This window comes from Siniperca chuatsi, linkage group LG12 (genome assembly GCF_020085105.1).
Source record: "Siniperca chuatsi isolate FFG_IHB_CAS linkage group LG12, ASM2008510v1, whole genome shotgun sequence".
Classification (NCBI taxonomy): Eukaryota; Metazoa; Chordata; class Actinopteri; order Centrarchiformes; family Sinipercidae; genus Siniperca; species Siniperca chuatsi.
The window spans coordinates 23,135,314-23,158,643 of record NC_058053.1 but is presented as its reverse complement, the minus strand read 5'-3'; the positions used below and the strand labels follow the sequence as shown (position 1 = coordinate 23,158,643).

At 42.9% G+C, this 23,330-nt stretch overlaps 2 protein-coding genes across 3 annotated transcripts in view; both read right to left on the bottom strand.

Annotated features, from left to right (window-relative positions):
- Positions 1-22,889, bottom strand: part of LOC122885989 (interleukin-1 receptor type 1-like) — a 39,745-nt gene extending 16,856 nt beyond the window's left edge. Inside the window, exons 1-2 of one of the 2 annotated variants that reach the window (XM_044217821.1) lie at positions 22,738-22,884; positions 4,062-4,205 (exon numbers count right to left, since the gene is read on the bottom strand). The gene's annotated coding sequence lies outside the window, so the exon portion shown is untranslated. Of the gene's footprint in view, positions 1-4,061; positions 4,206-22,737 lie in introns of both variants that reach the window. The other variant, XM_044217822.1, reaches the window with a different exon arrangement.
- Positions 9,686-14,266, bottom strand: LOC122885987. Its single transcript, XM_044217816.1, has 2 exons — positions 9,859-14,266; positions 9,686-9,765 (listed from the first exon to the last, which is right to left on the bottom strand). Exon 1 carries the CDS (start codon positions 12,734-12,736, stop codon positions 10,400-10,402), a length of 2,337 nt encoding a protein of 778 aa, XP_044073751.1. The 5' UTR covers positions 12,737-14,266; the 3' UTR covers positions 9,686-9,765; positions 9,859-10,399.
- Positions 22,890-23,330: the final 441 nt, after the last annotated feature.

The following is a 23,330-nucleotide window of genomic DNA, read 5'->3' as shown; positions in this document are numbered from 1 at the left end:
AAATGTGATGTGGTCACTCGATATTTCCCACCTTTACAAGTTGATAAGGATCACCTAAACGCTCAATTAAAAACTGGCCTGCACACAAAGGACTGTTCAATACTGACGACTGCAAAGCAGCTATCCTCTAGCAGCTACTGTATGTTGCGCCACTGTGTCAGATTTGGAGGAAACTCTGCTGGATTCTTTTAAAGCACAAAACAAGAAGATAATGCTGCTGAGCAAACAAGGCTGACGCTTCTGGTTTCTGGTGACAGCAGATGGTGGAAGGAGTGAAAGGCTGATGTAAATAGCATTACCAATGTGCTTATCCTCTGCAGACAGGGGGAGCATGGACAGGAAGGGACAAGGTTGCTGGGAAATGTAGCAAATTTTAAATATATGTTTATTAAAGTAATAACTGCTCTACAAATGTTAAATAGAGGCTACTAATCATCTCCAACATGATCTTTTCTGTTTGTAAAATATATACTTGATTCATTTGACGAAGTGGTATGTTGTAAACCGAGATCTAAGACAGTGTTGTAGAAAGTTGCCTCACTAATTGAACACATTTGGGCAATGTTTGATTTCACTACAACAAACTGACAGAAAGGAACAAGTTTCCATTTATTTCTGTTTGCATTCGGTTAAGTGGTAGTTGGGTGTGTTTGCCTACAAATCTGCTCAGTCGTGCGAACTTTGTCCATCTGTTTGTGGGACAACGGTTGCAACACAGACTGAAGAAGGATCACAGGTCCAAGGTTGTGACAACATGAACACCTACAGAACGAATAACGGCTTGAATAAACAACATGGAGTCAATGTTGTTATTCCTCATGTTCCTCCCCATGTTGTTGGCAATAAAGTATACAAATAAAGAATATTTTACTGTTGCTTTTACTGTCACTGTAGATGAATTTAATCTAGTGTAATAACTTAGTTTGAGTATGACAAAAAAAACCAAAAGCGTAATGCTACAACAATGTACAGTATATAGTCGCAAATCATCACAATTAAAGGTTAAACTGTAAACAGACAAAGAAAAAAACACAGTGAAGTGGGAAGCAACAATAGCAGTGTTTTGGTCTGAACAGTGGTGGAATGCGGCCCACTGAGCTGCAGTCCTGTTATGATTCATCATGAATGTGCAGATTCCAATCATGATTCACTGACAAAACAAACGTGAGGCAGCAGCAGCAAAATGTACTTTCACCTGCTGTTCTTTTGAACAGTTCACACTGAACAACTAAAAAAATGTGCACGAGTGGAACAACTCTAAACTCCTGGAAGGAAAATATTACAATAAACACTCCCACATGGCCCAGACTTCATCTGGGCCACTGAGTCTCATTTTCTCCCCAGAACTAGAAATCATCTAAGAGATTTTGTCAGTTTAATTCACGAAAACCCACATGAGAAAAAAGGGCTGCAGCATTATTTGTTATTATTAATAAATCTGTTAATCTATTTTTTTATTGTTTTATTTACAAAATGCCCATTATAAGTTCTTAGAGCCCAAGATGACATTTTCAAATTGTTTGTTTTTTCCAAATAACAGTCCAAGACCCAGACATATTCGAAGTACCATTATATTGGGGCTGCAGCTAATGGTTATTTTTATGAGTGGTTATTCGGCTGTTTGTTTTCTTGAATCATTTATTAATTGTTTTGTCTATAAAATGTCAGAAAATAGTGAAAATGCATAACACAATTTCCCAGAGCTCAAGGTGCCATCCTCAATTTCTTTTTTTTATCCTACCATACCAAGATATTCAGTTTAGTATCTCATATGATGAAGAAAATCTGCAAATGTCTGAAGCAGAAATCAGACAAAGTTTGGCATTTTTGCTTGAAACAGGGTTCGTGCAAAGTCTTCGAAAAAAATACTTCTTGAAAAATGCTTGGTGTTTAAATTAAATATTAAACATTAAATAATCATGATTAAAAGATACAATCAAAGAATATGAACAGCTGGTAAAATTAACAAAGTGACAATACATTGATTGCTGTGGGTATAAAGGAATTCTATAAACTTTATTTTCGCACTTGCATTTATACTAACAATTTATATGTGATGATAAAGGCTTCGAGAGTGGAAATTTTTGGTTTAGGTACCTTGAAAGTGCTTGAAAAGTGCTTGAATTATACTGTCCATTGACCATTTATGGACCAACCCTTTCAGCTCTAAATGATATAAAACAGAGAAAAGTAAATCCTCACTCTGGAGAAGCTGGAACAGTCGAATGCAATAGCATTTTGGCTTTATAAATTACCAATGATCCAAACTGTTTATTATTTTCCTTTCGATCAACTAACTGATCAATCGAACGTTGAATAGTTTAATATAAAGCTCCCCGATAGATCTACAGCTCTGTTCATCCTTAAAATAGTTCTTGGGAATATTTTAACCAATTGAAATGTGTACAGTGCTTTTCTTCATTAGGATTCAGTTTACTCTGTCTGAGATTTAATTTGGTCTCAACCTCAACTGAATTAGGTTTTCTTAGCCGACTTAAAATGATCATCTTAGCCTTCAGACGCATGAGTGTAATATTCTCATGTTCCTAGAGTGATGGAGAAGTGCTAAGCAAAGCACTTTTTGGAGGAGAAGAGGATGTGATCCCACATGATAGAGAATTGAAACCCAGATTCTCAATGCATGTCCTCAATACAACATGTAATACAAGCAGCAGCTTGTCCAGATGACTAACACACCCTGTATCACAGTGTACCAATCACACTTTAAGTCAGAACCAGTAAAGCTTCTGTATTTATCTTAGAGCACATAGTTCATCATTTGCAAACGAGGACTTGCTATGAATACACTATTTCACTTCATGTTGATCTATATGTATAGGCTATTTTGCATTACAGAGTTATGTTACTACACCTTGACTTTGTTAAATATCTGGTTAGGATTCTTCTCCATGCTCAGAAGAAACATGCTGGCCATTAGAGGAACACCCTACATCTGATTCTCATGTTCCGCCTCTAAAACAGTTTATTTTTAACCATGTCTGAGAAAATATCTTTGAAATTAAAGACGCAGTATCTGCAGTGCCGGAAATTTCAAGATACAGCAGTAAATAATACTCTGCTGGACTGATAAGGGAGAAAACATTGTGGGAATATTCTAATATAAAAGACGAATTTCAGCCCCTAAGTGAGGAATATGTAATGTGATATAATGTTGAAAATATCCTTCCAAGGACAGTTTGTGCAATGAAAAATGATAATCAGCCAAATGATCTGACCTGTCAAAACTGTTAAACCCTTTTAACAAGGGCAAGTGCAGAACAGGAGATGCACTGTTAACTGTAAATAGAGTAAGATAATTATAGCTAGCTAACCTGACCTCAGTTAAGAATTTAGTCATCAATAAAACCCACAGGTATCAAAGTCTAACAGCGTAGCTAACCTTTATTTTCAGTTCTATGCTATCTTGGTGTAAAATGTGGTCACTTATTTATGGGTGCATGGTCTTCCAGGTGCCTGGTTCAGATGTGCAGGATGTGAAAAAATACATTGATTAAGTGCTCTAACACTATTGTAGAGAAAACATGTGCACAGCTTTCACAGTCAAAACACAAACTGCATGGTTTCTCCAAATGTTTGACATAACTTGCTGGAATCTAGGTCAACAATTGTCCAAAATGCACCTAAGTTAATCCCTCCTGTAGTTTCAAGTTGAAGTTTTTGATTTTATATAATGATCCTTGCCTTTTCCTTTTTTGAAATAATTTCAATGCCATGCCACTGATTTTAGGTAAATTTCAGTTGGTTTAATAGGAGAAAAGGAACATCAATATTACTATCTATACATATACAAATTGGTTATCTTTATTGGATACAGCAGGTGCCTTTTAATATAGTGTGAAAGAAGTGTGTCTCCTTTGCGGTTAGAATTACCCACACTTCTCTAAAACAGTAAACATGCAACTCTGAACGGTGTGCTCCTCGAAGCTTGAGTAGCCCTCATATTTTTGACCAGGTAAGTTAGTAGGTAGGTAGTTTTTGTTAATATTACAAAAGTAAGAAATCTTCATAAAAGCAAAAGTGAGCAGAATATATTGACTCACCTCGGAGAAAGCCACACAGAGGCACCGAACAGACAGAGGAAGGATGAGAGCGACACAGCAGAGCTAACAGAGGAAATCTCACCCCTGCCACTTATGTGCAGAGTGGAGTCTGGACCATGCAGCTCAGCCAATGACTCAACAGCTCTGTCCCACAAACACAGACAAAGAGGAGGAAGAGTGTGTTTGGATTGCACCTCTCAACTCTTTGTTCACCTTCCTTTGCATTTCAACACACCGTTTAACCATCAGCAAAACCTTCCCCTATCCTTAACCAAAACAACTTAGAGTAACCTTAATGAAAAATAATAAAACATAATTAAACATAGTTACAGACCAAAAGTTCAGACCAAAAAGTTTAGTTACAAAACAACTGACCAAACAGTTGTCATTGCAATTTCATTTACATACAGAACATAATCACTTCATTTTTTAAATTTGTTGTTTGTTAAAAAATAAGGCTTTTCATAGGATATTTAATTTGCTGCAAGAATATATTGTTCTGAGATTTAAGCTACAAAGATTTTAACAACATCTACTGAGTTGTGTGAAAATGGGGCTTTTAGGTTTAGAAAATAAAGAATTAAATGTTTTTATTTTATTTGGAAAAATCTATAAATCAGCAAATGACTTACAATTAAAGATTTTGTGAGTTACAATTTGATAAAACTATCTACAATTTCATGACTTCAAGAACTAAAGGAACCAAAAGACTAAAATTGAGCACTGCATCTACCAGGGACAAGTTTTGGTTCCCATCATTTAAATTTTAAGCTGACTCATAGGCAATTATTCCAAAAAAACAATGTAAAAGCAAAGTGCGGTCTTGCAGAGGTGTGAAGCCAAACCTGGGATTCCCTGCTGGATAGAGGAATCCCCAGGAGACACAGGCATTCCTTCAACTATGAGTCAGTACCCATCAACCACAATCCTTGAGTAAATCGAAAGTCACTTTTTCAAACAGGATGCACTGCTGAAAATGTGAACTTCACTGAGAGCCAAAATGTGGCAATTACAACATGCATCCCAACCAGGGAGTGCACTGTTCTGATTTCTGTCTAGCATAGCAAAAAATTTCTCCACCATGTCTTTTTTTCACCCTCAGCCCATGGGAATTTTTTTGTGGTCAAAACATGACTTTGGTGCAGGGGTGATTACGATAATAACAAAAGACATTGTCTTTGTGTTTCATCATTAGGATACAGTGTGCAATCTGTAGTTTTTTTCTAAATTATAGAAAAAAGTGAGAGAAGCATAGTCTCTTGACTATGTGGATTGTTGATAATTGATACTGTATGTGTTTTTGAAATTCGATACTGATACGGTTGTAACAGTTGTTTTAATTATTGATTAATCTGCCCATTACTTTTTTGATTAATCAATTCATAATTTGGTTTGCATTTTGCTCATGAAAATGACTTAAACAATAAATTGATTATCAAAATTGTTGCTGATACATTTTCTGTCAATTGACTAATTGCTTAATCAACTAATTGTTGCAGCTCAAGTCATAAATACTGGAGCTCATTGTGTTTTCTCCATGTGTTTTTCAGGGTGGAAATGCTAGTTTTGTTGAACCACAACAGTAACCATACCTATTCAAACCTGAACTGATTTTCAAAAATGTTACTGAATAATTAAATGAATAGGCTAAGTAAAGTATGCAAAATATGAATTATGAAATAAATTTGAATGATTTGCAAGTTTTTCAGTTTTTGTTCATTGGCTCCATATTGCCTGATATGTAGTCAAACCATCATATTAGCCTATATCTTTATAGTAATATTTAGCCTTTCTTTTTGAGTGGCAGTGTTGCCACTTTCTCCCTAGATTTAGTGACTTAAAACCATTTGGTGACAAATTAAGCTTTTTTTTTAACAGACATTATTACTCTCCCTTGAAGGGCATCACCAGGGTCATCAGTGGTGCCCATGGTCACCCTTTTGGCCACCACATACAGCACCATCTTTCCACAGCATTAGTTCTATCAATACAACAGACACGTCATAATCACTCACCACAGTTTCTGTGTTTATCAGACATGCTGTTTTCATTCAATGATTATGATCAGTGATATCATATTATCAGCAACTAACACAGGAACAGAACATATAATGAGTTTGAAGATCAGCACACCTAAGACTTCAACAGCTGCAGCAGGACACAAGCTCCAGAGTTGCGTATGCGGCTGGGCAAAGGTTACTTCCACCACAGGCCTGAAAATACATCAGGGCAAGAAAGTGAGTCTGAAGAAAAGACAACAGGGACCTTGCATCGACAGCTACTTTTTGAGAAGCAGGTTGAGTCAGTGGTGACTGACTCAACTGAAGTTCAGCAGCAGGACAAAAACCAAATTCTGCTGGACATCAACAACCCTGTCCAAGCGAAGGAAGAGCAAGGCAGAGGAAAGCATCCCAGCCCATCACGACCTGCAGCGGAAAAGAAGATCCAGGGGCGAAAGCCATTGATCAAGTGGCCAAAATCCTGTAAAAAGGCACTGTGGGAGGAGGTCAATGCTGACCTCTGTAACATCTTGGAGACGCTTAAGAGGCACCATCATGAAGAAGTTGGAGAGGATGGAGGAACTAATCTACAGCTATGGAGCTGAAGGTTTTGGAGCAATAGAGAAGACCATCAACTATACCCACCAGGTCCAGGATGCAGAAGGAAATTGATTGCCTAGTCAGAGAGAGAAGGCAGCTGAAGAAGAAATGGAGGAAGGTCACAGAGGAGGAGAAGGAAGGCATAAACCTGTTAGACATACGGAGTAGGAGACTGAGGAGAGCTTAGAACCTGGTAAAGAAATGCAGGAAGAAGGAGTGGACAAGAGCAAGCTTCTACAAAGATCCCTTCAAATTTGTGAAGGGTCCCTTCATGAAGGAGAAGAGTGAAAGTCTCTCAGTGTCAAAGGCAGACCTTGGAAATGGAAGGAAGGCGGAAATGGAGTCAGAGGAGGAATCAGAGCGCGAAATTAGAAACGAGGATTCGAGAGGATTTGAAAATAAAAAGAAAAGGAAGAAGAGTAACTCAAGTGAATCCGGTCAGAAAGAGGAAAAGTATCTTGTTGGGATGATAGCTGTGACACAAACAGATGGCATTTTCAAGAATCCACATGAGGTAGGAGAGTTTGTAGGAGGAAAGCTCGGAGATGTCAGATCGGTCAGGATAACAAGAAGTGGGATGGTTATCATTGAATGTGTGTCAAAGCGTCAGAGAGATAAAGCCCTGAAGATTCGTGCATTTGGAGATTTTAGCAGTGTGGACTGCTTCCCACTCGGAGCAGAAGTAAAGAAGAAGGGGGTAGTAAGCGGCGTGCCACTGTCGGTGGAGGCTGAGTCATTTCGGGAGGTTAAAGGTGTGTGTGAGGCAAGAAGGCTGACAAGATTCAGAAATGGGGAGAAGGAGGACAGTAACTCAGTGTGTTTGACTTTTGAGGGGGAATTACCAGAGAGAGTGTACCTAGACTATGTGTGCTACAGGGTGAGGCCATATGAGAGTGCTCCTCTCAGGTGTTTCTGCTGTCAGGAATATGGACATGTTGCAGCAGTATGTAGAGGAGGCAGAAGATGTGGGAGATGTGGGAAGGACAATTGTAATGTGGAGAAGTGTAAAGTGGAGAAAGAGAAAGCAAAGTGCCTGCATTGCGAGGGAAACCACTATACGGGATCAGCACAATGTCCAAAAAGAATTAAGGAAATGAAAATGAATAAGATCAGAGCGGAAAAGGGATTGTCATATGCGGAAGCTGTTAAGAGTATGGAGAGGAACGGTGAAAGGGTGGTAGTTCAAAAGGAAAAGGAGAAGAAAGGAAATGGAGATGAGCAAAACATCAGTATGGACAAGAAGCGATTTCTGGCATTTATTGCCATGGTTATAAACTGTGCGGCTGAAATGAAGGGGAAGTCAGAAAGGATTAAGATGGTGCTGGATGCGGCAAGAAGATTCTTGAATGTTGAGGACATATCTGGAGAGGATCTGGATGTTACACTGAGGGAAGGAGTTGCACCAACTCAGACAATGGGGTCTGGGTTATAGAAGTGACTATGGCATGGGATCACGTTGGGTGGACACTGGTAAAAGTTTAAACTGTGAAGCTGTTAAAATTCAGTAGGTGGCGGTAATGCGCAATTAGGGACGCCAACCGCCATAAAACACAACAGAAGAAGAAGAAGAAAGAAGAAAGGCAGACCTTGAAAAACATCTGGAGATGTCCTGCACGGACAACCAACACCAGAAAGAGATCACCCTCCTACCTGACATGCCACCAATCCAGCCACCAGAACAACAATTAGATGTAAGCCTGCCTAGATGGAGTAAAGTGGAGAAATCTGTGCACAGATCAAGAGCCTCATCAGTTCCAGGGCCCAACGGAGTCCCATACAGGCTCTACAAAAATGCACCAGACATCCTGCATTTCCTCTGGAGGCTCATGAAGGTGGTATAGCATAAGCAGGAGATACCAACATCATGGCGGAGAGCAGGAGACATCCTGATCCCAAAGGAAAAGGACTCATCAGAAATTGGCCAATTCTGCCAGATCAGCCTATTAAACATCAAGGGCAAAATAATCTTTAGTGTAGTGGCTCAAAGGCTGTCAGGTACCTGGAAAGAAACCATCTGATTGACACATCAATCCAAAAATCAGGGATCCTTGGCTTCTCTGGCTGTCTGGAACATGCTAATACCATCTGGCATCAGATACAGGTGGCCAAAAAGGAAGGAGCAGACCTTCATGTGGTATTCTTGGACCTCGCCAATGCCATTGGCTCAGTCCCTCACAACCTCCTCTGGACTGCCTTCGACTTTCTCAGGGTCCCAGTGGCCCTCACAATCCTCATCAAGGCCTACTTCCAGGATGTGCAGCTATGTTTAACAACAGCAGACTATACCACAGCGTGGCAACATCTGAAAGTGGGAATCATGGCCAGCTAAGCGGATAAGACCAAGCCTGGGGCTGCCACCTGTCAGAGCATACATGGACAACCTCACAACACTCACCACGACCAAATCACAGAACATCAAGCAGGCTCAGATGAAAATCAAGCCTCAGCAGTAAAGGGCTCTATGGCAAAGGAGTCCTAATGCCACCCATCTCCAGTCTCACTTAGGAGTACAAGTGTGCCAAAGTAAGACTGGAGATGATGCTAAAAGAGTCACGTAATCCATTTGTAGCCCAAACTGCCCCCATCCTGGCTACTGGTAGAAAATGGGCCCCATCAGAAGACACCCAGCAGGCAAAGGCAGAGCTCAAATCCTAGGACATTGTGGGCCAAGTGCATCAAGGGAGGGGTGGCTTCACCATCAAGGCTGCCTATGATGTCCTGCCATCTCCCAAGAATCTCAGCCATTAATATGGAGACCTTGACCTTGAGTCTAGGCAGCATTCCTGAGGTGTGCAATTTAAGGGATATCAACAACTAGTCCTATAGAACAGATTACATTATAGTGAATTCAATATTTTGCCACTGTTGCTCGGACAAAACAAGACATTTGATGAAATCTCCAGTCGCATTATGGTTTGTTTGTAGCCTTATTGTTGCTAGGCTAGTGTGTTTATTCCAGTCTGTATAGTTGTCTTTTAGATTTAGTTAGTATCACTCCCTCCGGGAAATAAACGACGCCATGGGTCTGGATACTGATGGATTTATTGCCTTTCTCTTTCTTTTCTCCGCTATCACGTTCACCGTCAATGAAATCCACCGTCAAACTACAGTATGACAATGTAAAACATAAACACATTCACATATATTGCAAAACTCTATACAAATACACTCGGGAAACACAAACATACTTTACATACCTCGCTGGCTGCATATAACCAAGGGGGAATGAGTTCTTTAAATGCCCCGATCAAAATACAAAAATAAAAAACATCTTGTCTTCTTTGCAACTTCTTCACAACTTAAATTCACATGCAGAGACACCAACCTCTCACCAAAAGTCCGTTCTTTCCTATTGCATCCCTCAAAAATGTCCGTGTGCAACACATATGCACCCTAGTTCCCACTCAACATAAGCACTCAACATGCATGAATTAATTTAAACAAACACATGTTAAAACAACAGAAACAATATGTATGGAAATTATAGAACATATTAATTGAAAGAAATATGTACGGCAGTTATACTCCCACCAAATGACAATTTTGTCATTTCACCTCACAATTTCGACAATTTCACACCTTAATTTCAACCATACTATATGCCTTTACCTTACAGTAACCTAAACTGGGAACAATAATATTTATTCTGCTTCAAGCAGTAAAACTGTCTTCTGTACAGGCCTATCAAGGTAGACTGGCTTGGAAACGCGTCTTCCCTGGCTGTCTAAGGTTGAGTCACTAATTAGCAGTTTCACTTTTCGAAACCTTTCCATCAGGACTCGGATACACTTCTGTCACTCTTGCCAATCTCCATTGATTACGTGGCGAACTGTCTTCCTGTAGGATGACAATGTCGTCGACCTTTGTATTTCTCTTCTCTTTTTGCCATATTTGTCTTTGTTGAAGATTAAGGAGATACTCCTTCTTCCACCTTGTCCAAAATTCATTTGCCAAGAACTGCACCTGGCGCCATCTCTTGCGCAAGTATAGATCCTGACTCACAAATTCACCTGGAGGTGGGAATATTATGTTTGACTTCATCATAAGAATATGATTGGGCGTGAGAGGTTCATGACTTGTTGGGTCATTTAAATGCTCAACTGTCAGTGGTCTGCTATTAATAATAGCCATCACTTCGTACAGAAAGGTTCTGAGCGAGGCACTGTCAAGTCGTTTAGCAGACTGGTCAAGGATTGTGGTTAAAACGCTTCTGATCGTTCTAATCTGCCTCTCCCATACGCCGCCCATGTGGCTCGATGATGGGAAGTTCATTATGAATTCACATCCATATTCCTTCAACTGTTCAGGATTTATCCTTTTCATTGTGTTCATGAACTCTCCTCTTGCACCTACGAAGTTTGTGCCTTGATCACATCTTAACTGTCTTACATGTCCACGTATTGCAATGAATATTCGTAATGCATTGATAAAGGCATCTGTAGTGAGATCATCAAGCATTTCAATATGTATGGCTCTAGAACACATACAAGTGAAAATGAGACCATACTTCTTCAGTTCCTTCCTTGCTTCCTTCACGTAAAATGGTCCAAAACAATCAATGCCACAATATGTAAAAGGAGGTGTCATTTCCATTCTTTCCTCTGGCAAGTCCGCCATTTTTGGATCTTGTGTGTTCCTTCTGTACTTTCTGCATGTTGTGCACTTGTAGATATGTGAGGCAACTGCACTGCTGCATCCTGTGATCCATATTCCATTGGATCGCAATTCATTGGCAGTTATTCCTCTTCCTTGATGATGCACCCTTTCATGGTAGTGCTTAATAAGCAACGATGATACATGACTCTTATTTGGTACAATAGCAGGATGCTTGACATGCGGATGAAGAACAGATCTTGTCAACCGTCCTCCAACCCTAAGTACACCATGCTCATCTACAAAAGGACTCAGCTTATGTAGTTTGTTAACTTTGTCTTTGGGTTTTATATCTTTGCCTTGCTTTATACCTTTGATTTCACTGCTGAATGCTTCCTTCTGAGCCAACTTGATTATGAATAGCTCTGCTTCCTTTCTTTCCTCAACACTTGTAGCTCCACTTACTTTATCTTTGATGCCCTTGATCTGTTTAGCATGGCGCTTTAAAAGAGCAATAGCCTTGACAGCTCTTTTCCAGTCAGAAAACTTTGTTAGGCGGTCTAACAATGACCTATCCTCCCTCGCTTTGGTGTTGAGCACCAGGGTTCTTTTAAGTTCCGGATCATCATCGTAGACCTTTCCCACCATAACTTCTCCTTTGGGTAGCTCTCTTTCCCATAAGAAATCTGGGCCAGTAAACCAATTTGAAGCAAGAAGCTGATCTGCGGAGAGACCTCTCGACGCATGATCTGCAGGATTATCTTCAGACCTTACAAAGTGCCATTGTGCAGGATCTGTAATGGACTTGATTCTTTGGATTCTGTTTGCTACAAACACTTGAAACCGTCTGGCATCATTGTTTATATAGCCAAGGACGACCTTGGAGTCAGTCCAAAAATGTTCTTGAAGATCCTCTATTTCAAGCTCATTTCTGAGCATTACACTTGTTCTTGCTGCTACAACTGCAGCCGACAACTCAAGACGTGGCACTGTGGTTACCTTGGTAGGAGCAACCCGTGCTTTTCCCATGACTAGCTTGCAGTGAACATTTCCTTCAATGTCGACCGCTCTGAGGTAAGTACACTCCCCATAACCGATGACACTTGCATCAGAGAAGTGGTGAAGTTCGTACTGCTTTACCTCCTTGAAGTTATCTGGGATATAACACCTTCTAATTCTCACATTAGATAAGGTTTGAAGATCTTTTAGCCACACTTCCCACTGTACTCTTAGCTCTTGTGGGAGTGGCTCGTCCCAAGTTACTTTGTCTCTACACAGTTGTTGTAAGATCTGCTTTCCACTGAGAATAAAAGGCGCTACGAATCCCAACGGATCGTAGATTGAAGCCACTGTAGAAAGTACTCCTCTTCTGGTATTTGGGTGTTCCTTAATGGTCACTCTGAACTGGAAGTCATCAGAGGATACACACCATTGAACGCCAAGAGCTCTTTCCATGAGTGGCTCTCCCAAAGCCATGTCCATGTCTTTGACACTTTCAGCACATTCATCCTTCGGTGCTCGATTTCAATACCTCCTTGCTGTTGGAAATGAACTTGTGTAGTCTAAGTTTGCCTGTGCTGCAAAGATCTCTCGCTTCCTTAATCAGCTGAATTGCTTCAGCTTCAGACGTTATGCACACCAGTCCATCATCAACATAAAAATTTCTTTGGATGAACTTAACAGTGCTTGAGTTAAATTTATCTTGACCTTGAGTGGCTAGATGCTTAAGTCCAAAATTGGCACACCCAGGGGAGGACGCTGCCCCAAATAGGTGGACCTTCATCCTAAAAATTGAGGGTGGAGACTCTAGATCACCGTTCTCCCACCATAAGAACCTTAGGTAGTCTTGGTGCTCAGGTCTTACATGGAACTGATGAAACATTTTTTCCACATCACACATTATGGCAATCGGGCCTTTGCGAAACCTGCAAAGGACTCCCACCAAGGTGTTTGTGAGCTCTGGACCAATAAGGAGTTGGTCATTCAGTGACGTTTTTGGAACCTTGCTGAGCAATCAAAGACCACTCGTATCTTTCCAGGCTTTTGAGGGTGGTATATATGCCATGGTGAGGAATATACCAGGCTGGTTGATTGTCAACTTCATCTTCAGGGACCTTTTCTGCGTGGCCACGAGCAATGATATCTTCCATAAACTCCAAGTAGTCAGTACGGTACTGCTGGTCTCTCCTAAGCTTTCGTTTCAATGACATTAGTCGTTGAACAGCACATGATTTATTATTTGGTAGACTTGGTTTGTCTTGTTTGAAAGGTAAGGGCATCTCAAAATGGCCATCTTGCTTCTGTCTGATTCCCTCTTTCAGTTTAGCCAAGAAATTAAGATCTTCTTGACCTCTCTCATTGAAATCAGATTCCAATATCTTAATTATGTCATCTGGATTGACCATTTCACTGACCTTTGTATTGCAAACATAGTGGACTTCTCCTTTAAGCTTGACCATTGTACTCACTTCAGGCATTACTTGCTTCACAATGATACGGTGACTCACTCCAATTGCATCACCGTAGTGTTCACCTGGATCGCCATAACTCACTATGCTCCATCCTAAGTCGGTCTTCTGAGCAAATGGCTGGCCTTCCTCTCCACAAATGACTTCTCGTGGCATTAGAGCTTGTGGGCAATTGTACCCGATCAACAAACCAATTTCACAATCCTTTTGAGGCGCGATGTGATCAGCAAGATGCTCCAAATGAGGCCATGCCTTTGCTGTCTCAGGCAGTGGGATGTGTGTGCGATTAGCCGGGATGAAGTCACGAGTGTAAACTGTTGGCACTGTTAACTTCTTGGAGGAAAAGAGTCCCCTTATTTGCAAGCTATTAAGTCTTTTACAATGAATGATTGTTCCTTTTGATGACATCGTAGAGAGTTTTAACTTCACTTGTTCAGTGTTTGTATCAAGAACATCTACCACTTCATCAAGAATGAAAGAAGAATCACTCTGTGTATCTAACAGAGCATAAACGAGAACTTCCTTGTCTGGATCACTTGGCATTGACACATAGACAGGTACTATCGCAGAAGTCTGTGCACTATTAGCATCTTGTACAATTCTGTTAGAGGTTGTTTCCTTTGTGACGACTTGTGGTGGAGATGTTTCTTTAGATTGTTCTTTCCTTAGTTCTAGGTTCCCCCTTTGAACGTTCTTCGTGCAAACACGTGGGGTGCTTCTTTGAGCATGAATCGCAGACCATCCGGTTACTGCAGCTCTTAGACTGGTGGCCAGGGTTCAAACAGCCGAAGCACAGTTTTTCACTTTGCATAAATTTTATGCGCTCAGCAACTGGCTTCTCTCTTAATTTGTAGCACTTGTGTAAGCTATGCCCTGATTTTTTACAAAACACACACATAACTATTTTCCTTTCCGTGGTGTTTGTTGTGAAGATCTTGGCACCAACGGTTTGGTTCTTGGAAGTTGAAATGTTGTGGTCTCTCATCTTTGACTTATCAGATTCACTTTGCCGTAATGCATGGAAGGATGTAATGGGGTTGCAAGCGATGCTCGCCTCCATTGAAAGGAACGTCACAAAATAACTGAAGCTTGGGAACCTTCCGTGTTCAAGTTGATATTGTGTGGCCTGTCGGTTCCATCCAGAACTTAACCAGTCAGGTAACTTAGCAGCAAGTTTTTGATTCTCAATTCCATCATTTAGAATGTAGAGACTGTCATTGTTAGCCATAGCACTTTCACAGCTGCGTAAAAGATCCACAAATTTTCTCAACTCAGCACTCTCTCTTGAAGCTATTTTTGGCCATGAATGTAATTTGTCTCTGAAAGCCTTGGCAATTACAAAGGGTTGGCCATATCTTTCATTGAGCAGGCTCCATGCTGCATTGTATGAATCTTCTGAACCAGACAGAAAATAACCTTCTAAGGCTTCTCTAGCAGCTCCTCCGACATATTTTTGAAGGAAGAAGACTTTCTCTGCAGTAGGTATATTCTTTTTCTCTATAAGTGTCTGAAAGGACGACTTCCAATGATTAAACTTGAGTGGATCTCCACAAAAATTGAAGGCTCTGGAATGGGTAGCCTGTTTGCTGTCATAGCTTCAGCTAAGACCTTTACCAGCTCTCGCATGTCGTTTTGGTGTTCACTTTTGGAGTCACATTTCTGAACAGTTGTGGATGCTGATCAGCAATACTCACTTGATTCAGTATCTGCATATCTGTAGGCAACTCCATCTCACATTTTTGTGGTACAAAGTCTTGTGTTGGATAGAACTCATTTGCATTGTAAACTTGAAGCTTTGCTTTGGCTGCATTAAGCCTTTTTAACTCTTCCAAATGCTCAAGTTCTCTTTTCAAATTTTCCACTGATCTTTTTCTTGCAGCATTCTCTTCATGCTGTTTCTTTAACAGAGCCGCCTCTCATCTCTCTCTTTCTATCTTGCGTTCAATTTCTTCCTTTTCTCTTTGAAGACGGCGAGTAGATGCAGCTGCTTCTTGGTCTGCAACTATCAACTTATCCTCAGCTTCAAGTCTTTGGAGTTCTGCATGGTGGCCTTCTTGCTCACACATAATTTTCAATACAGCCTGTGCATGTGCATACTCAGCAACAGCTTCTTGTCTTTTGGATGAGGATACAGCAGAGTGAATGGAATTAGACTTAGTATTACTGCTCTGAAATGAAACACTGGAAGTTGAAGATGCAAATACAGATGAGGCATCAGGCCAAATATTCTCCTCCTCGTTTCCTTGAATTTGAGACTGTGCATTCTGCATAACAGTTCTGGTGACGGATGCACATCTGTCCAACTTGCGTCTCATCTTATGAGTTGGGCTGTCAATTTTTCTGTATTCATCATAAACATTATTCAGCTCTAATTCTTCTCTTTGAATACCTTTAATGTGTTCTTGGAGGATATCACTGGGATCTTGTTTGATTATGGATTTTTAGCCACTTTTGTCAAAACTTTCCAGCGCTCATAAATACTGTCAAAGCGAAGTAATAATCCTTTCACCTTTTCCTTCTGAAATTCTTTTCCCTTTTCTGTTAATGTTCGATCTCTTTCACCTCTACGAGGCTCTGCAGGCCGTACTGTTTGTTGTACAAAGGTAGACTTCTCTGATTTTTGTTTTCTTTCACTTGTTTGTGACATCTTACTTATCTGGAAATTGCCTGTACACACTAAATTTTAGCTGCGTAAGTTACAGCAGAATTTTTTTTTTTTTTCTTTCTGAAGTGAACGATCAAATTAAATTAGTTTAATGTCCTTTAAATCAGCACTTCAATGTAAGCAAAACAATGTAAAGGCTTGGTAATATTGTATGGTTGATTACACTTGACAAAATTCTTATGACCATACTTTAGTGAAAATGCTTAGAAGAAAAACTCTTCAAATACTGAAATGTATATATCAGCTTGCTCAAAATGCACAATAATTCCTTTCCAAGTTATCACCTATTTCAACCACAGTTGGTATTATTAAGGTTTCACACAGTTCCTTGTAGTGCTCAAACTTATTGTCACCTTTCAGTACACAAGCTTTAGTGTCTGCCTTATGGACGTCTTAATGAAACACTGATGAACTGCAAGTCCTTAACGCTAAATGTGGGCTTATCTGTGTGAAGTTACACATCTCCTTGCCGAGTTGTGACACAGCAGGTCCGGACGCTTGCGCAGGTCCGAGTCTGACTCTCATGGTGCAGGTTCGAGTTTGACTATCACTCCCTCCGGGAAATAAACGACGCCATGGGTCTGGATACTGATGGATTTATTGCCTTTCTCTTTCTTTTCTCCGCTATCACGTTCACCGTCAATGAAATCCACCGTCAAACTACAGTATGACAATGTAAAACATAAACACATTCACATATATTGCAAAACTCTATACAAATACACTCGGGAAACACAAACATACTTTACATACCTCGCTGGCTGCATATAACCAAGGGGCATTCTTTAAATGCCCCGATCAAAATACAAAAATAAAAAACATCTTGTCTTCTTTGCAACTTCTTCACAACTTAAATTCACATGCAGAGACACCAACCTCTCACCAAAAGTCCGTTCTTTCCTATTGCATCCCTCAAAAATGTCCGTGTGCAACACATATGCACCCTAGTTCCCACTCAACATAAGCACTCAACATGCATGAATTAATTTAAACAAACACATGTTAAAACAACAGAAACAATATGTATGGAAATTATAGAACACCCCTCCTTGAACCGCCACCTTAACGTGGTGGAGGGGTTTGAGTACCCGAATGACCCTGGGAGCTATGTTGCCTGGGGCTGTATGCCCCTGGTAGGGTCACCCATGGCAAACAGGTCCAGGGTGACGGGTCAGACCAAGAGCGGTTCAGAAGACCCTTATGGATTATTTAAAATCAAGGCCAGTTACGCCGCCCGGATTGGCGCTACCGGGCCCCACCCTGGAGCCAGGCCTGGGGTGGGTGCCCAACGGCGAGCGCCTGGTGGCCGGGCCTTTCCCCACGGGGCCCGGCCGGGCACAGCCCGAAGGAGCGACGTGGGGCCGCCCTCCCGTGGACCCACCACCTGCAGGAGGATCCGTAGGGGCCGGTGCAGAGAGATCTGGGCGGCAGTCGAAGGCAGGGGCTTCGCGACCAGATCTCCGGACACAGAAATTGGCTCTAGGGACATGGAATGTCACTTCGCTGGGGGGAAGGAGCCTGAGCTTGTGCGGGAGGTTGAGCGTTACCGGCTAGATATAGTCGGCCTCGCCTCCACGCACAGCCTGGGCTCTGGAACCCGTCTCCTCGAGAGGGGCTGGACGCTCCATTTCTCTGGCGTTGCCGGGCGGGGAGAGGCGGCGGGCTGGTGTGGGCCTGCTCATAGCCCCACAGCTCAGCCGTCCACGTGTTGGAGTTTACCCCAGTGAACGAGAGGGTCGCGTCCCTCCGCCTCCAGGTGGGGACAGGTCTCTCACTGTTGTGGCGGCCTACGGGCCGAACAGCAGTGCAGAGTACCAGGCCTTCTTGGAGTCCCTGGGAGGGGTACTAGACAGTGCACCACCCGGGACTCCGTTGTTCTACTGGGGACTTCAACGCCCACGTGGGCAACGACAGTGACACCTGGAGAGGGGTAATCGGAAGGAACGGCCCCTGATCTGAACCCGAGCGGTGTTCAGTTGTTGGACTTCTGTGCTAGTTACAGTTTGTCCATAACTAACACCATGTTCAAGCACAAGGGTGTCCATCAGTGCACGCACACCAGGACACCCCCTAGGCCGGAGGTCGATGATCGACTTTGTTGTCGTATCATCTGACCTCCGGCGCGTGTCTTGGACACTCGGGTGAAGAGAGGGGCGGAGCTGTCAACCGATCACCACCTGGTGGTGAGTTGGATCCGCTGGCGGGGAGGAAGCCGGACAGACTTGGCAGGCCCAAGCGTCGTGTGAGGGTCTGCTGGGAACGTCTGGCGGAGCCCTCTGTCAGCAGGGTCTACAACTCACACCTCCGGGAGCTTCTCCCAGATCCCGGGAGGTTGGGGACATTGAGTCCGAGTGGACCATGTTTTCCACCTCCATTGTCGATCGCGCGCGGCTCGTAGCTGTGGTCGCAAGGTTTCTGGTGCCTGTCGCGCGGCAATCCCCGAACACGGTGGTGGACGCCGAAGTAAGGGATGCCGTCAGGCTGAAGAAGGAGTCCTATCGGGCCTTGTTGGCTCGTGGGACTCCCGAGGCAGCTGACAGGTACCGGCAGGCTAAGCGTGCTGCAGCCCGTGCGGTCACAGAGGCAAAAACTCAGGACTGGGAGAGGTTCGGAGAGGCCATGGAGGAGGACTATCGGTCGGCCTCAAAGAAATTCTGGCAAACCGTCCGACGGCTCAGGAGGGGGAAGCAGTGCTTCACCAACACCTTGTACGGTGCGGGTGGAGAGCTGTTGACCTCGACTGGGGATGTTGTCGGACGGTGGAAGGAATACTTTGAGGATCTCCTCAATCCCGCTGTCACGTCTTCCGAAGAGGAAGCGGAGGCTGGGGACCCGGAGGCGGACTCATCCATCACCCTGGCCGAAGTCACTGAGGTTGTTGGCAAGCTCCTTGGTGGCAAGGCTTCGGGGTGGATGAGATCCGTCCTGAGTATCTTAAGTCTCTGGATGTTGTGGGACTGTCTTGGCTGACACGCCTCTGCAACATCGCGTGGCGGTCTGGGACAGTGCCTCTGGACTGGCAGACCGGGGTGGTGGTCCCTCTGTATAAGAAGGGGGACCGGAGGGTGTGTTCCAATCACAGAGGGATCACACTTCTCAGCCTCCCCGGTAAGGTCTATTCCAGGGTACTGGAGAGGAGAATTCGTCCGATAGTCGAACCTCGGATTCAGGAGGAGCAGAGTGGTTTTCGTCCCGGTCGTGGAACACTGGACCAGCTCTATACTCTCCATCGGGTGCTCGAGGGTTCATGGGAGTTTGCCCAACCAGTCCACATGTGCTTTGTGGATCTGGAGAAGGCATTCGACCGTGTGCCCCGGGCGCTTTGTGGGGAGTGCTCTGGGAGTATGGGGTCCGGGGCCCTTTGCTAAGGGCTGTCCGGTCCCTGTATAACCGGAGCAGGAGCTGTGTTCGCATTGCCGGCAGTAAGTCAGACCTGTTCCCGGTGCATGTTGGACTCTGCCAGGGCTGCCCTTTGTCACCGGTTCTGTTCATAATTTATATGGACAGAATTTCTAGGCGCAGTCAGGGGCCGGAGGGTGTCCGGTTTGGGAACCACAGGATCTCATCTCTGCTGTTTGCAGATGATGTCGTTCTGATGGCTTCTTCAAACCAGGACCTGCAGCATGCACTGGGACGGTTTGCAGCCGAGTGTGAAGCAGCTGGGATGAGAATCAGCTCTTCCAAATCTGAGGCCATGGTTCTTGACCGGAAAAAGGTGGTTTGCTCTCTTCGCGTGGGTGGGGAGTCCTTGCCCCAAGTGGAGGAGTTTAAGTATCTCGGGTCTTGTTCACGAGTGAGGGACGGATGGAGCGTGAGATTGACAGGCGGATCGGTGCAGCGCCTGCAGTGATGCGGGCGCTGTATCGGACCGTTGTGGTAAAGAAGGAGCTGAGTCGAAAGACAAAGCTCTCGATTTACCGGTCAATCTACGCTCCTGCCCTCACCTATGGTCATGAGCTTTGGGTAGTGACCGAAAGGACAAGATCGCGGATACAAGCGGCCGAAATGGGCTTCCTCCGCCGAGTGGCTGGGCGCTCCCCAGAGATAGGGTGAGGAGCTCAGTCACACGGGGGAGCTCGAGTAGAGCCGCTGCTCCTCCACGTCGAGAGGAGCCAGCTGAGGTGGCTAGGGCATCTGATCCGGATGCCTCCTGGACGCCTCCCTCGGGAGGTGTTCTGGGCATGTCCCACCGGGAGGCGGCCCCGGGGAAGACCCAGGACACGCTGGAGGGACTATGTCTCTCGGCTGGCCTGGGAACGCCTCGGGATCCCCCCGGAGGAGCTGGAGGAAGTGTCTGGGGCGAAGGAAGTCTGGGAGTCCCTGCTTAGACTGCTGCCCCCGCGACCCGGCCCCGGATAAGCGGAAGAAGATGGATGGATGGATGGATGGATGGATTATAGAACATATTAATTGAAAGAAATATGTACGGCAGTTATAGTTAGCCCTAAAAGTGTTTAGGAAGCCCAGTCCAACCTACAGGAGTTTCTGAAGGCTTATGTAAAATGTTTTACTGCCACAGAGGAAATAAATTACTGACAAGTAAAAACAAGTTGAGATCTGTCCCAACATCGACAGCAGAAACACACAAGGGACTGAATCATCAAAAATGTTATTTGTAAGAGAAAATAATTTTGACCACTTATGTGTATGAGTGTGTCACAGGCTACATAAAAGTGGGTTTTAAGTTCTGTTTTATAGACCAGTCTGGCACATGCGGGTACTTTGCAAAATGTCCCCGAATGTGCCAGTCGTGGGGGATAGAAAACCGAAGATTTTGTAGATGTCAATGCAATTTGACGTGTGTTTGGATTACAATTTGGTTCATATGCATTCCTTCCGTATTAAACAAACCTTTGTTTTATAGACATGTTTAATAATTATTTTGCGACCATCCCTGAACCTGAGCATTGATAAATTAAAGTTGATCGGTCAGCCTTCAGTCTTCCTCCGTCCAAGTGGATCAATAACCCAAAACAGTGGCCAGACATTATCCGGACATCTATACATATTTGATCCAATCACCAGGTAGCGTTAGGCTAAGAGTTGTATGTAAACAGAAAACCTGTTAATAGCTAACTGTTTGATCTAGGCTAGGCTGAGATTTTGTTGGAGGTGACAGTCATGTTACTGATACCGCTATACTATATGACTGTACTCCAGCAACCTCCCACTCAAGCAAGCTATCCATCAGTAGTAACTGTCACTAGCATCATTTAGCTATTTACTACACTGACAGTGAATATTAATGTGCCCCAAATCTCAGAGTGAAAGTTTCACTGTAGTTTCTCACGTTATGGGAAAGCGCAATTCTTTCGCCCCAGAGGGAGCTTGATGACATGATGCTGGTCTGCTCAATGGAAGTATTTCGTTTTTTACTTTTACGTCTTATAATCAGGGTTATCTTACATTTGGACTAATATGTAGATTTCTTCTCTGTGCCATTACTCAATCTGGAATAGAGTATATTACATGACTACTCGATCTATGAAAACATGAGAATCAACATCCCTAGTAGGAAGGGGGAGGAATGTCATAAAGTTAGGCTGCCCATGGACAAATGATTAGGAGCTGACACCATGAGAGGACAGGCTAATCAGGTATACATAGGCTTGACAAAGACTGCTAGCTAGCAAACATGAATATAAACTATGCAGGTTTCAGAATATTTAAAACTGGGCTTTGCATATGTTTAATAGAGAAGAAAATACATTGAACATGTTTTGTAAGAACTAAATGACACATGCAGTGTGTTCTGATGCGAAACACTAAATGTAAACATAACATTTTTGTTTGTTATCTTTTTTCTTTTTTTAAATCCACAGAGGATCTTTTCATTTTTCGAAAATCCAATAAGGTGGAAATTTCTTCAGGTAGAATTTAGGGTCCTATGAGCCAAGTTTTGCCCAAAACATTCACACAATGTTACATAAATATGGGAAAAACAATGTGGTCGAGATAATTGTTTGAATTTGGAAAGTTACTGTAAAATTATGTTATTTCACCTTTCCATTTCAAAAACACACTGAAAAACACTGAAAAAACACTCCCCTTCGTCTTTATCTTAAGTGCCAGCAATCCTGACAAAATGAGTTTGGGTTGAAGAAAAAGAAGACAAAACGTAGTAAAGCAGCTCTAGTGCTTGGTGACCAGCAGGACCAGTGTTTGTCCCAACAAAATCCAGCGTGGGTGACATGGCACTAAAGTATTGATCTTGAACTGAACAGAGTGCAGATGTGGAGCAGGCAGTCCTGTAGCAACGTCACAGACAGTAACGTGATGTCAGGAATTTTAATCATACAGAGTGTTAAAATAATCCTAGCTCTTAGTACTGTTCAAAACAGAAAACTCACCAGCCTGATGTTATTCTAGTCCTTCTGTAAAGGCCACAGCCTCTTCAGGTCACATGAAAATCCCGTAAAAACATCTTGTTGCATTTTTTAACTAAGCTCAGACATGTCCTCTCCAGCTTTGACTTCCTCTTTTGTGGATAGTTCAGCACATGTTGCAATTTCCTTTTCAGGGATCTTTTGAAAGCCAACGTGTGTCCTAATCTGTTGAGCAATATCTGGGAGGAGAGCAGCCTGGCTCCTGCAGTTTATATGATTCATACCATATACAGTTCTCTCCCACAGCACTTAAAGCACTTGTTTTTTTAAAGGACACAAGTAAATTCATACATGTATATTGTTATTAACAATCTGTTCTGTTTCACACCCTGTTTTGTCAAATTAATCCTTCCCAGCACTAATTAATCCCAGTTTGCTGAGTGAAGCTATTTCCCATATTTCTGTTTATATTATGGTGTCATTGCAGGCTCCATTTAATACACTGTTATGGTGAGACCTCTTGTGGCAGCATGGAGAAGCAACTTGAGAATAAAATACCTGCAAATGAACTGATCAACCAATCCTTAACCAAAAAGAAAATCACCATCACATTCTTA